Source organism: Syngnathus scovelli, chromosome 19, assembly GCF_024217435.2.
Source record: "Syngnathus scovelli strain Florida chromosome 19, RoL_Ssco_1.2, whole genome shotgun sequence".
NCBI lineage: Eukaryota > Metazoa > Chordata > Actinopteri > Syngnathiformes > Syngnathidae > Syngnathus > Syngnathus scovelli.
Genome location: NC_090865.1, coordinates 1,163,127 through 1,177,103, shown reverse-complemented (window position 1 = coordinate 1,177,103; position 13,977 = coordinate 1,163,127). Strand labels below are relative to the sequence as shown.

Below are 13,977 nucleotides of genomic sequence, written 5' to 3'. Positions count from 1 at the left end.
CAGATCAACAAGGATACAATAAACCTGCAAGGTAAAATCCCATTGGTGGCAACCTTGAACGCCAGCAAATACACATCACCTTGCGCTTGCAAACACAACACACAAAAAAAGCTTAAATTGCCAAAAGATGCCAACGCAGCAACAATTTACAAGACAGGGCTATGGCCTGACTCAACGACCCGCTCAACCTCACTTTGACATATTACCCCAGCACCAAGATGCCAAGTAAATATTTTTATATTAGACACGACTTTGACCCGATCACAAACATAAATAAGTTATTAGCAAATAACGGAGGACAGATTCCCATAAAGTACAAAAACGTGAATTTGCAAGTACAAAATGTTGACACTGCTGCAGTTAGCTGTACTTTACGCTCAGAACTGAGCTCTGAACTAAGAAAGTTAACATTTCAAAAGAAGAAAACCTTCATTTTACAAGAATAAAATTGAAATATAACGCCCGACTCGTGAAAAAGCTAATTATTCCTGCTATGTATCCATCCATAATTTGATGAAAAGTTGAAATCTTACAAGCAAAGACCACAGAAGACCCGCGGTACCCCGTGAATGATGCATGGCGAGCCGCCTTGGCCCAATAGAGCCATCAGGAGGCTTAGCGTCGGTTTTAAAATCAATCTGGGCTGCAGGAGCCGCTGGCACTTGGTCGTTAATTACCAGCTAACGTCTAAAAGGACAGCGCTTCTTCTCCGCCTTGGTGTATGATGAAAGGTGCCGCAGTGGAATGGGAATTACACCCAGGACTCGCATATAATACCTGCAAAATCTACCGCTGGATGTCTTAGACTCTAAGGCCTGCAGCCAGCGAGCCAGACAGCGACATCCTTAAAGATACCTGAGGAGACTAGTTTTTTACTTTGGATGGATTGTTAACAACCTACTGCTTATTTGAAATGCACAAGATGCAAAATTAGCTGAACTGGTTGCAGCATCTTAAAAAAAAATAAAAAATACAACTGAAGGCCGACTGACCAAGGCAGGAGATGAGAGGTCAGTGAGCGTTCCCATTCATTTTCAGTGTCATCATTTCAAGGCGGAACCTTCTCGAGCACAAATTGCACGCTTTTTCTAAATGTCTTTCTTGTTCACGAGCGACGACAGCAACATGAAAAATAAGCCGCTGACAGCTGCGAGGGCGGATCAGGCCTTGAGTACGGCGGCCGAGAAAACGCAAGTGTCGTCACCGAGGCGACGTGACGTACGCCGCTCGCTAAATGGAATGAGACGGGCAACCGTTGATGGTCTCTGGGAGAGCTGCTATTTAAACACAGCGCCGCTGGGCACAATTGAACCCCGTCTCAAATAATTACCGGCTGCACGTCAGAGCAGCTTAGCTAATATGCTGTCAGACAACATATTGCCGGCGATGCTGATATATACATCAGCCTTGAGATTGGTACACGCTCAAAGTCGCACATTCATTTCCTGCATATTGACGACAGGGTTTGGTCTCGAGCGTAAAACAAGGATGCGTGTTGGCTCAATGACTTAATGGTTTCGATGTGGCTCTACTAAAGGTGCCAGAATGGAAGAGCGCCGCCACTATTAACAGGCGTGTTGTAACACAAAAGCCGAGCAGATCAGAGAGAAAGCTGATTCATCTTTCGGCGCCGCTTCACTGATTAACCCCGACCTGGAAGGAAATGACTGGACAGCCAGCATCTTTTGATCCGCTATTATAGTCCCGCGGCTTTTTTTCCCCAGTCAAGGGTAAAACATTCAAAGGTTTCATCTGGGGAGTCGAAAATGCTTGTTAAAATGAGATTATAAGGAAGGGCAAAAATTGGGATCACACGATGAATCAGTGCTCGCCAACAACTGATGCGCAATTATCATTTTGGGTTTATGTTTTTGTTTGTTTGAAGACCTGAATCATATTTGGATTTTAAGCCCGTCAAATAAGGATTCGAATTCCACGAAATCTTCTGGGCTACGCACCGAATTCACGTGGCACAGCGATGGAGTAGACGCAGGTTTGGCCGGTGGTGTAGTTGCGAGGGAAGTTTGGAGACAAAACGGTTCCCTCTGATCCCGTGGAGCGACTTCCGCAGGGAGCTGGATAAAAGAAGGTTACGGAGGAAGAATTCAACTTGAATCCTTGAATTTTCCTTTTGATGTGTCTTCAACAGAACGGCCATCTGTACCCTGACAACTCGGTAAGGCTCTGTTCCATCCGGGCCTGCCGTCGTCTCCCATGCTGCAGGTTAGAGTTGAGTAACCCTGAGCACACAAACCAAGCGATCCAATTTAGCCCATTCATCAAATTCTCAATTCCGCTCAACCAATCACGTACCTGCAGAACATATCCAGCTTCACAGTAGAAGGTTACGGTCGAACCCAGTTTATAGTCAGATCCCAGTCTGGTCCCGTTCAGCACCACTCCCGGGTCAAAGCAGGACTCTCTCAACTTGGCTGGATGGCGAGATGACAAATGGATTCCTTACCATTTGCTCAATACGACGTGTAGACGCTTTTACCTTTGTACTCCAGGTGAAAGCCGGCATAGGACACGGAGCCGTCGCTTCGGAAGGCCAAGTGCATGGTATTGGAGCTGCTCTCGATTCTCTCGGGCAGTTTGCTGTCTTGGAAGCTGCCGATCAATGGGCTGTTGCTGTCCGGCCCGTCGTAGATGTACAGGAAGTCGTAGTTTGGCTCAATGTTGAAACTGGCCAGGTGGAGATTTAGGAGAGGCGAGCTAAGGTTAGACTATTATTATTTCTCGGGTATAAATCTCACCGACTTTGATGCTCTTTAAACTCTGGGGAAAAACTTGCACAATTGCTGTATTTGCACTCTGCAGAGGATACCCGTAAAGTACGACAATAAAACAAAAGATGGGTGAACTTTTCAAGCGAAATCGGTACCTGATGAAAGCCAGCGACAGGACGTAATCAGGATTGACGGCGATGAGCCAGTCGCAGTCCTTGGAGTGCGGGTAAGGATGTGGAAAGTTTGGGGACAGGATAAAACCGCTGGAGCCGGTCAGGTTGCCTCCGCAGGGAGCTGAAACACCGATAGATACTCAATCACTCTCCTCGACGTCTCTGGTTTGAAGCTAGCGCTTCTCACCGATGCAGACAGGTGGACTGGGCTGCCAGTAGTATCTGTTGTCGACTTGTATGCAGGTGATTTTGTCATCCCCTTGGAGTTCGTATCCCGGATCGCACTGAAAGGACACCGAATCCCCCGGCTCCCGGCCGTCGCCGCTGCGGGTGCCATTCATCGGCACGCCCGGGTCCCTGCAGGCGGTTGCCACCGAGCCTACGCGGGGGCGGGCGGGCGCATGGGTTAAAACGCAAACAACATCCTCCCTATTTGGGGAACTCAACGTTACTCACTGGAAAACTGAATGGCAAATCCCGACTTGCTGATGTAAAAGTCCGTCTCGAACTGAACAGTGACGATGTTGAGCGTGGAGTGGATGCCCTCGGGCAACAGTGACCCGCTAAGTTCCGCCAGAGACATTTCATTGGTGGGAGGTCCGTCCCAAACCCGTAACATGTCGTGGCTGGCCTCAGTGTCAAACGCCAGGAACTGAAGGCTACGGAAAAGAAAATAAGGTGAAGATATTCAAAAGAGTATTTGGTTGGCCGTGGTCTTTTTCTTACCTGACAATGTTTCCAGAGTCCACCTCAATGGTCCAGGTGCAGCGCAGGTTGTTGTCATAAGGAAACGGATAACCGGGAGAAAGGATCCTTCCCGTCGACTCGCCTTTGAAACGTCCGCCGCACTCGGCTAACGTAAACACAATTCAGAATTCAAAGTCAGATTCTTACTATTTTAGTACAAAAACAGGACCAAATATATGAAACAAACAAGCGGGGTGCTAACAATTTAGCATAAAGAAACCACGAATCGGTTCACGTTTCTCCAGGAGCAAAGCAACACACATATGACAAAATATAAATTGCACCTCCCAATCTGGCCGTTCTATATTTCCACAATTCCTATCCCATCTTCACTTTCCCTCTGCACCTCTGTTCCCATTTCCCGGCGGCGTCCCTCCCTCCCTCAGTGTAATATATTAGCTTGAATATGAGGAGCAATTTTAAGAGTCCACTCCTTACGTTAAAAAAAAGTGATAGAAAGTAGAAATTCAAAGGTTTGGGGGGTGTTAAAGACAGAAAGGGGTAATAAAAAAAAGCAATATAACATTAAGATGGGAGGGGGGGTTCGCTGTAGTCATAGTATGCGACTGCTGAAAAATAAAGTCGCAGAATATCGGCCCTCGGTTTTATGAGCGTTCCATTATTGATAGTGAGGAGGGACGGAGGCTTATTAAGCTGAATTTCAAATCAAGAGCGTTGAGGGCAGGCGGATGAAGGAAGAGAAAAGGTTCTTTAAACTTTTACGTTTCATGTTGTGCTTATTGCGCCCATCTGTTTTCCAAGAATTTGCTGCGAGCTAAAGCTGTCGCCCCAACTTTTGTTGCCGCGGTCGAGATGAACTGGCAACCCGAGTCGGAGTAACTGAAGAAACAATTCTGCTTCAAGACAGATAAATAAAAGTATGATTTTATCGAACTGTATTCGCATAATCGGAGGGGAAAAACTGCAAAGAAACAAATAGATCCGTTTGGGGGAAAAAGCTTGATAAGATCTTTGGAATGAATCTGCTTTTTTAGAGCGGATGATAATATCCCGGGAAATCCACAAAGCCATCTGTAAATAAAACTCTCATTAGTAGCAATTCCACGCGTCGGGTCCTGTTGGCTCTGCTGCTATTCGGCATGAATAAATGACACACTAGCCGAAAGTAAAAAAACAAAAAGTACCGCAAAGCACAAAATCAATCAGTTGCATCGGTGGGTCGCCGTGGTGACGTACCGATACAGGAAGGAAGGGGGTTATCCCAGGCTCTCCTCTCGCCCGTCATGCACTTGAGCATGGTGGCCCCGTGCAGGGTGTAACCGGGTTCACAGCGGTACGTGATGCTGCTGCCGGAGAAATGCCCTTGGTCGTTGACCTTGAAGCCAAACTGCGGCACGCCGGGGTCCTCGCAGTGAGACAACTCAAAACCTGCAACGGAAAGCGGACAGATACAAACAGCATCAGCGAGGCGGACGTTCTGAGGGATCGTATTTCGGAGATCTCATCCGGATTTAGTAAACATGGTGTTGATACACACTCAAGCACGTATAAATCATTTCTCATTTGATGTTAAACAGTCTGAGCTGTTTCCATGGTAATATTAAGAAGATTGTTGTTTGTTTGCGCTCAACCATTTCCAGAGCAGGATATGAAGCCGTAGAAAAATAGTGTTTATCCTGGCGAGACCCAAGCCAATATCTATGAAGATCATTTATACGGAGAAGAGTATGATTTGAAATGTTTAGCTGAGCAAAAGATTTCTGTAAGCCATATGAGTCAACGAAAAGAGAGTAACTCCTGGAAGAAGTCGTTTCCTCGAAGTTGTTTCACACTGCAGAATAAACGTCCTTAAACGTCCTTTGACCACGTTTTGTTATTCTTCACCCCCTGCCACCATCCATCTTACCTACATGTTCCATGCCCGTCCGGCAATTTATGAGGCAGCACAACGCGGCTAAAGCGTTGTACGTGATTCCCCGGAGACATGCGCCGGCTAGCAACGGATATGAAAAGAAAGTGGCGTCAACTCACTGGAGTAGACCAGTTTGAAGCCCTCCCCGGTGGCTTCGGGGTCACTGTAAAACTCCAGCCACAGGTGGTTGGAGGTGGAGATGAGCGTCAGGCCCAGCATGGACGTGCCGGTGAAGGCCCCCAGGACGTGGGCTGTGTTGTCCTTGCCGTCGTGAATCTGATTTTTGACAAAAACGTAGACGACAAGGTGAAAGCAGATTATTATTTTTGTCAGTATTATACGCGTCTCCATACTTTGAGTATGTCCCCCTGGGCCAGGTGAAACGTCCGGGCAGAAATGTTGATGCCTTTCCCAGCCTGAACCTGATTTAGTGACACAGAATTAAATGGCAGAGGTTAGCATTTTTAAATCATTGTGTGCTGAAATCGGTGCTATTTATTATTTATCAGCTGCTAGTCACCTGGATGCTGTAGATGCACTCGTGGTTGTTGTCGTAGTTCATCGGGTAGTTGGGCGAGAGCAGGATTCCTTCGTTGTTCATGACGGAGGAGCCACACTCGGCTAAACGAAAAAAAAACGTTTTTAAATGTTTGACAATAATCAAGTCAAATAAATAGTATTAAATAATGTTCATATGTGCCAATGCTGAACCGCCAAATGGCGCTGGCTGCAAAGAATGATATCATTTCCCAATCCATTTTCCTTTTCCAAGAAGATCTCCATCACCTACCACCCCCATAAAAAATTGAACGTTCCTGATGTGAATTAGTGCACACCTAATTCAATAACCGGGCATAGTGCTGTGTCGTCAGCAATCTACCACCTCCATTCGGAGAAAATGAGACACCGATGCAATCCCGATGGGTAATTCCAGCTCGACTGGGAAAAGATGCACCCCCCCACCCCATCTATCAGCATGTCTCATGTCAATACACCTTCTCCAAAGCCCGCCTCTATGTCGCTACCGGTGTAATAGTCGTATTACAGCTGTCATATCGTCAATAAATCACATTGCGGCAGCGTTCCATTTAGAAAATTACCTCTCTGCCCCGCCTCTCACGCTCCATCCCTTCTGCTCGGCCTCTTTATGCATAATGCTATTTCACCCTCACCAACTTCAATCACTCTCAATGTTTTCCCCTTTTCGTTCCCCCTCTTCCTTGCTAAATGGAAAATAATGTGTGGGAAATTGCAGGGAACAATAGGAGGGCAAAGAAAGAGCCAATGGAACTTTTAATGCTGTCTACAAAAACACTACTTCCCTGCGCTTGACCTACTTGGGAATAAACATGTCAAGACAAATCTGCAGCACTCCTAAAAAGAAATAAATAAATAGATGGATCCATTTGTTTCGATTTTACTTTACAAAGCACTCGAGGAAAAACAGCAACAAAAAGAGCTGAAAATTAGCAACGCTACATTGGAGGCGCAATTATTTGACCGCGCCACCACACAGCCGTGCAACAGGGACTAAATATAGCGGACGACAAGAGGCACGCAATGCCGTCACTTTGGATTATGAGCGGCGACAAACGGGCGCGGCAAAGCACGAACCGTTCCGGAATGAGGCTGTTTTCTTTCAACTGCGTGAAACTTTCCAGACTAAGACTTCCTCAACAATAATAAAAAAATCAAAAATGACTTGACACCTAGCTTTGCCCGCCGCTAAGATACTATCTTTCGATTTTTTCATATTTTTTTTCCATTGCTCCACGCTATTTGTAAACACTTGTCTGACTTTTTGCGATCTGTGTTTCTTTATTTCCTCTTCATTGGTTGCTATTATCTGGGGACATTATCCAATTTCATTTTCAACCTTCTTGGCTGCAGATTGTAGTGCTACTGCAATGTTTTATCCTGATCTGTAAGCTTCCAAGAGAAAAACATAAATAAGCATAAATGAGCCAATTGAGTATTACGTATGCAATAATTGGATATTTCTTTCACACTTTTTAGTTACAGGTGCTTGCTCTATGTAAACACACACTTCCATTATGCTGATCCCTTGCCGAGGCAAGACTGTGATTTTTTGTTACTTTTATTTGGTTTTTTTTCCCTTCATCTCCAAGACGGCTTTGGCAGTGTGTGCGCGTTGCCAGCATATCTTCACTGATCTACGGCCAACATCCACAGTCTTTGCTCCGAGAACATGCTCTGTAATCCCTACCAGCAGACATCTCGCTGATTGGGTCCCGAGGTTGAACGCAATCGCGGAAACCGGCCAAAAAAAGCAAACGGGCTCGGCGGCCGCTGCGGAGGTGTGCGAAAATTGGATTCTGTCCAGGAGAACGGCTGAGAACAGACTCTATTACTTCATTAAAATAGATGTTGAGTGATGTAAAGACGTCTGCTGCGCTCACAAAGTCAAAAGTCCTAACCCTGACGCGCTATGAACAGCCTTTTCGTTTTTGTTGGAGGCCATTAAAGCTGGATGTTTCGGTTGGCTCCACGAGCTGCCCAAGGCCAAGCCATACGCCTGCAAACGATCGGTCGGCCGCCTCACAAAAACCTCACCAAGCTGTAACTTGCATGGTTATGTTTTTGATTTTCCACGATTGAAAAACAAAATGTAATGAAATTGAATGCTGTGCACATACCGACGCATCTCGGTAGCGGGCCGCTCCACATTCTTCGGCCGCCGCCCAGGCAGATCAGCTCCGGCGCCCCCTCCAAGCGGTAGCCCATATTGCAGGAGAACGACAGCGTGTCTCCGATGCCGAAGCTGTAACCGTTTCTCCGACCGAAGCGCGGCGTCCCAGGATCCTCGCATGGCTCCAGCGTGTACTCTGTGGAAAAAGACGCAATACGTTATGTATATTTTTGGTACTTGAGAATCTGCGTGTGAGTGTCTGGGTGTGAGCTGTGGCAGACAGCAGCTCTTGTTGTTTTTATTTTACTGTCCCCTTAGTGGCCAATTCATGGCTAAAAATGACTTTGGTGACAGTATCTGTTCTCTGAATGAACATAATTACTGTAACATCACTGCTAATTCACATAGCTAGTCTGTCATTTCCGCAAGTGGCCATATGAGAACGTGCTAGCAAAAGTCAGATGTCTTGCGCCACCAGCAGTGAAGGGACATTCAGCTGACGCCATCTGGACAGCAGGGAAATCTCCTCAAGTGCCGACAGACATAGAAATGATCAAAGTCCCCTACCAGCAAACACAAGAACATTGCTGCTGTTTGTTTTTGCGCTTTTGTAACTATATAGTGATTTTGAAACGTTTTCAACATGACATCAAGCCACATAATTCATACACTTCAATATGCTGTGAGAAGTCGCTCTGGACCTAATTAGACTGCATTTGGATCAGGTTTCTGCGGTTGGCTGACAACCAGTCAAAGGTGTACCCATACCGCCCGCCCGCCCGCCTCTCTCGCAAAGTTAGCTGGGATAGGCTCCAATTTACTCACAAAGCCTCATGAGCACAAATGGATGGCTGGATCTGGCTTCTGTTTTCGATACGCATAGTGGCCTTTCGTCTTAGCTTTTCCAGGCTGCCGATTGGTCAAAATATGCTTGAGAGCCAAGAACTATTTTCACATTGAGCTAAATCTTCCTTTCCCTAGAAGTTTGGAGTACTCCAAAATCTGAATGGACCGCTTCCTAATACGACATCTGGCCATGCGTATTGCCAGACGCTCCACTCAGCCGTCGTCCCTTTTGTTTTCTTGTTTGTTTCTAATCTCGTCTACGGACTCCCATCGCATTTATTTTCCCTCAACCGCCAGCCAAACTTTTAACACATTTGGGTTGCCGTATCGCATCCAAGTCTCTTAGGAGACATCGCTTGCTTGCTTGCAGGCACTCAGAATTGCGCTACAAATGACTTGACAAACTTTAACAACAGATTACTAAAGTTCTGAAGCGGCATCTATTGAGAGACTTTACCCGTAAACGTTATGTTGAAGCCCTCGTAGGAAATGGAAAAGTCGGAGACGAATCGTAATTGGGCTTTAAAGTTGCCATAGAGACCGGCGTTGATGTTGCCAGGCAACTCGTTGCCGGTCAGGCGGGCCAGGGGCTGGAGGAAACTCCCGTTCTCCGTGACCAGCAGGTAGTCGTGCTGGTCCTCCAGGTGGAAGGAGTTGAACTGAAACTGGACGCCTGGTGGACGCACAGAGACAGAAAGTTCTTTTTTTTGCTCTGTCGTTTGCGGCAAACGCAAAACACTTGAGTGACTCTTGCCTTTGCCGTGGCTGACTTCCACAGTCCAGGTGCAGTTGAGGGAGGACGGGTAGCTGTCCGGATAGCCGGGACTCAGGATGGTGCCCCAGGGGCCTCGGACGTCACCGCCGCACAGAGCTAGTAGAAAGGATGATCGTTGAGGTGTATTCATGTATGTCCAGTTGAGAGAAAAACAAATACTCAAGTGCAGATCGTACATGAAAAATCAGACGGGTAACAATGTAATTGTTACTTGTCATTAGTGGTTACAATCCATTTTATGTTGACTTCACGGCAAAGTGATTTTATTTATGGTTTTACGAGGCAGATTGACCCCGAGATGACCCCACGGGCATTCAACCGCGCACATTGTTATGCATCGAGCGGCGCTCCCGAGTTGAAACGGAGGCCAAAAAGATGGGTTGCTGGCTTTATGCATACTAATGGAGCATATGGGCCGCGGCTCGCTCCGCCTTACAGTCGGACAAGTCGCCTCATCATCGCCGTGGCAATAAAGCCCCGGCGGAAATACCATTAGCCTCAAAAACTGCAATGCCGGCAAGAGATGTTTGGCCGTCATCACCGCTACGCCATAAGGTCGGGAAGTAGCAGTTGGAAGAAGGACCTTGCGCAGGGGTCACAGATTATCGCGGACTTCCGGGAGACGGTGCCGCAAACGATCTCGCCAGGATATTGAAAACATGCTTAGACTGCAAACAAAGCCACAGCATGTTCCAACGCAATCCTGTATTTTGTTTTTTTCACACAATCAGAAAACTATCCACTGCTAAGAAAAAAACAAGTTTGATCAAGTTGTGAGATTGAGTCCACGTCGCACAAAAAAGGCACACACACTTGACACTTGTGCTCTGACACTAGCTCACGCGTCCGCATTGAACTGCAACATTATTTATTTATACTTTGCTGCCAGGAAGCTCTGAATATTGGATGCTGAGCTGGGTGAGAAATTTGGATTCTGATTGTCTTTTCTTTTTTTTTGGTTCCCTTTCCCGCTGGTTCAGCTTCAACATCTGCTGTCAGTTCCGATGTCTGTCGTTGCTTTCTTTATTCCGGCAAAAAAACAAAAACAAAAAACCCTCAACGTCGCATTAGTGTCAAGACAAAGAGTCTTATTGCATCAATCAGCTCACACAGAATGTGCGAGCGAGCTGGAAAGAAACGTTTTTTAAACACGGCTTTAGGAATTTGCTGATTTTCAGTCATTACAATAGAATTCCAGGAACAGCTTTGTAAGAACATAGCAACATAATTGACCACATTATGACCATAAAATGAGCTTTTCTTACCGTCGCAAGTTGGTAAAGCGTGGCTCCACCAGTGGTTCTTCTCGCACACAAGCGGCTCCTCGTGGCTCAGCCTGTAGCCCGAATCGCAACCGAACGACACCGTGGACCCGATGGAGAAGTCCTGACCGTAGCGGATCCCGTTGACGGGGATCCCGGGGTCCAGGCACGAGTAGCTGTCCACCGTGACACCTGGAACACAAAATAATACGCGGTGAATGCTGACAGAAGCTATCAAGGTTAGAAAGGACGTCTGGCGGGTTCGAGATGCGATTCCAAACACCTACTGCGAGGTCACTCAAAGCTTTTTTTGTACTTACTCTCATATAATATCTTGAAGCCGGCATTGGAGCGGCTGTTGTCGGTGGTGAAGAGCAGGTAGAGGAAGTTGGTGCTGCTAAAGAGGAACTGCGGCACCTGGGTGCCGTTGAAGGAGCCCACCAGCGGAGAAAGGAGGTTGGGGCCGTCGTGGATCTCCAGGAAGTCGTAACCCAGTTCTGTCTGGAATCTGCGGGGAAAGATTGAGATTGGCGTCATTGACGTTTTGACGCAATTATTTGCATAGCGTTCAGTAGTGCAACACGGTGTGCTAGTGTTTTTTTTTTTGAAGGCACTCACTTGTCAAAGGTGATTTTGATCGATCGCCCGGGTTCGGACTCAATCACCCATTCGCAACTGAGGGAATCCTTGTAATAACCGGGCCACCCCGGGGACAGAATCACTCCGTTGGGGGCTGAATAATGTCCACCGCATGGAGCTGGAGGAAGAAACGGGACAATAGCCATGAGTTGTGAGGTCATCCCAGCTGCCGGCCCAGTTGGGAGCACTACACGCTGCCTATGAACCGCGCCAACTGTTCGATGCCGCAGTGGACAGAAGCTCGTTCCGATCCCTCTGGTGCTGGACAGATTTCCACGCAGTCTCTCCTGGATTTGGACACAACTACCTACCCGCCCGAGTGGCAGCTCGGCAGCAGATGGATAGCGGCGGAGTTGCTTTGTTTTGTAACACTAACTCGTGCTGGGGGAGCCAGTGACGGATGGACCCAATCTGACTAAAGCCCAAATCCAAATATTCATCTCGGCGGCGGCGCCCGCAGCTCACGACTTTTCTCAAATCGCTCGTTCTCAGATCAGTTATGCATGTGAGGAAAAAAACACACATGAAGAACACAAGCACTGTTGACTTGGTGCAAACTAGTTAAGTTGTCGGCCGAACAAGCTGACATGACGTCCGTGCAGGTGGCAATAAAACAGGAGTTCCGAATATTCATGAGATTCAATAAGTGTACTTTTTCAAGGTCATACAATTGTCAAAAGTCAACATTTTACCTTCACATTTGGGGATGGGCCCGCTCCACATGACCTTTCCTCTCTCCAGCTGGCAGGAGATGGTCTCGGTTCCTTGGGTTTTGATAAAGCCATCCTCGCACACCACAGAAATGGAGCTGCCCAGCTGGAAGCTGTCTCCGAAGCGGCGGGCATTGATTGGAATGCCAGGGTCCGGGCACTCGTTGTGGCCAAACGCTTTAGGGGTGAAAAGTTACAAGGGGACAAAGATAGAATTGGACTGTGGTTGGAAATGTCATTAGACGGGATAAAACTCATATTTTACAGGCATCTCCACTTTGATTAAATTCGGCTTCACGACTTGGAAGCGTCGGCCTTGAAAAATATGTGCCCTTGTAATCTATCCGCTCCATATTCCAGCTCGTCCTTTTTAGGATTTTACTCGAACGCGTACTCGCTTGCTCGGGCGGATGATAGCAAAGCAAATCGGGTCGCTGATAAAAATCATGCGAGCGTGCCCGCCTTGGGCTATATGGTCCACTTCATCGTATTACAAGTCGCTCCGGTCCCGACTCCGAAACGGTCCCGAAAAGGGGAAGTAAATGACGAGCTCGGCGGCCCGGAAATAATCAAACGGGACACCGGTGTTTACGAGCTGGACGTAGGGAAGTGGAGGAAGCTCGGCGAAAAACATCAGAGTCATGATAGCCAGAAAGGGAGAAGAAGCGTGACATACTGCTATAGGTGATGTTGAAGCCTCTCCCCGACATGGAGTGGTCCGCTTGGAACTCCAGCCTCAGCGTGTTGGTGTTGGACGTCAGGTGAGAGGGACTCTCGGCGCCCGAGAACCTGCCGACGACGGCGGTGTCGCCCGTCTCGCCGTCTTTCACCGTGAGCGCGTCGTAGGGCGCCTCCAGGTCAAAGTCGTTGAACGCCAAGTGGATGCGCGAGCCCGGTTCCGACTGGATGAGCCAGACGCAGTTCATGTTGTTGCCGTAGCCTTCCGGATAGTCGGGCGAGAGGACGGTTCCAGAAGGAGCCGTGAAGTTGGACATGCAGGGGACTTGAGTTGGGGGAGAACACAAAGCAGCTTCCTGTTAAATATTCATGGCCACATCATCGCCGGTCATCATCTGCTCCGAGCCGTGGCAAACTCGGTCGCCATGGCGACCGGTCAGATAGAATGTTATCAGCCTCGCAGCAGGCGCCGAGAGTTGGGGAAAACTCACAAATGCATATGGGAATGTTTGCCGACCACTGGTTGTTGTCCTGGCAGGAGATGCTTCTCTCCCCGATCAGCTCAAACCCAAACTGGCACTCGAAGCGCAGGACGCCGCCATTCAGGAAGCTGTCGCCCTCCCTTATTCCATAAAGGGGCGTCCCGGGATCGCCGCAGCTTTCCTTGTCTATTTCTGGAAAGACGTTGACGTTCTCGCATTTGTATTTCATTTTTGAAAGGGAAATAGACTTTTTCATATCTCGGATGGAAACGACATGTCTTTTTTTTTATTTTTTAAATACGGTCTCTTTAGATAATGGATTTTCCTAACTCCCTCGATGAACAGGGGATCACTGGAGTTGGATGAAAAGATGTGCTATAATTCTTCATCCTCTGGGCTTTTTTTGACAAAAA

General features: G+C 47.6%; 1 protein-coding gene across 11 annotated transcripts in view; it reads right to left on the bottom strand.

The window, feature by feature from the left end:
• The window catches only part of csmd3b (CUB and Sushi multiple domains 3b), a 140,729-nt gene that overhangs the window by 27,722 nt on the left and 99,030 nt on the right, over nucleotides 1-13,977 (bottom strand). For all 11 annotated transcript variants that reach the window (XM_049750685.2, XM_049750686.2, XM_049750687.2 and 8 more), the window contains 21 exons: nucleotides 13,574-13,756; nucleotides 13,081-13,407; nucleotides 12,387-12,581; nucleotides 11,674-11,812; nucleotides 11,376-11,563; nucleotides 11,059-11,247; nucleotides 9,773-9,889; nucleotides 9,476-9,691; nucleotides 8,180-8,368; nucleotides 6,043-6,143; nucleotides 5,876-5,944; nucleotides 5,642-5,798; nucleotides 4,847-5,038; nucleotides 3,629-3,755; nucleotides 3,359-3,561; nucleotides 3,090-3,281; nucleotides 2,885-3,023; nucleotides 2,498-2,685; nucleotides 2,314-2,432; nucleotides 2,165-2,240; nucleotides 1,959-2,075 (listed from right to left, as the gene is read on the bottom strand). In XM_049750685.2, coding sequence (XP_049606642.1) covers nucleotides 1,959-2,075; nucleotides 2,165-2,240; nucleotides 2,314-2,432; nucleotides 2,498-2,685; nucleotides 2,885-3,023; nucleotides 3,090-3,281; nucleotides 3,359-3,561; nucleotides 3,629-3,755; nucleotides 4,847-5,038; nucleotides 5,642-5,798; nucleotides 5,876-5,944; nucleotides 6,043-6,143; nucleotides 8,180-8,368; nucleotides 9,476-9,691; nucleotides 9,773-9,889; nucleotides 11,059-11,247; nucleotides 11,376-11,563; nucleotides 11,674-11,812; nucleotides 12,387-12,581; nucleotides 13,081-13,407; nucleotides 13,574-13,756 — 3,423 coding nt within the window. The remainder of the gene's footprint in view (nucleotides 1-1,958; nucleotides 2,076-2,164; nucleotides 2,241-2,313; nucleotides 2,433-2,497; nucleotides 2,686-2,884; nucleotides 3,024-3,089; nucleotides 3,282-3,358; nucleotides 3,562-3,628; nucleotides 3,756-4,846; nucleotides 5,039-5,641; nucleotides 5,799-5,875; nucleotides 5,945-6,042; nucleotides 6,144-8,179; nucleotides 8,369-9,475; nucleotides 9,692-9,772; nucleotides 9,890-11,058; nucleotides 11,248-11,375; nucleotides 11,564-11,673; nucleotides 11,813-12,386; nucleotides 12,582-13,080; nucleotides 13,408-13,573; nucleotides 13,757-13,977) is intronic.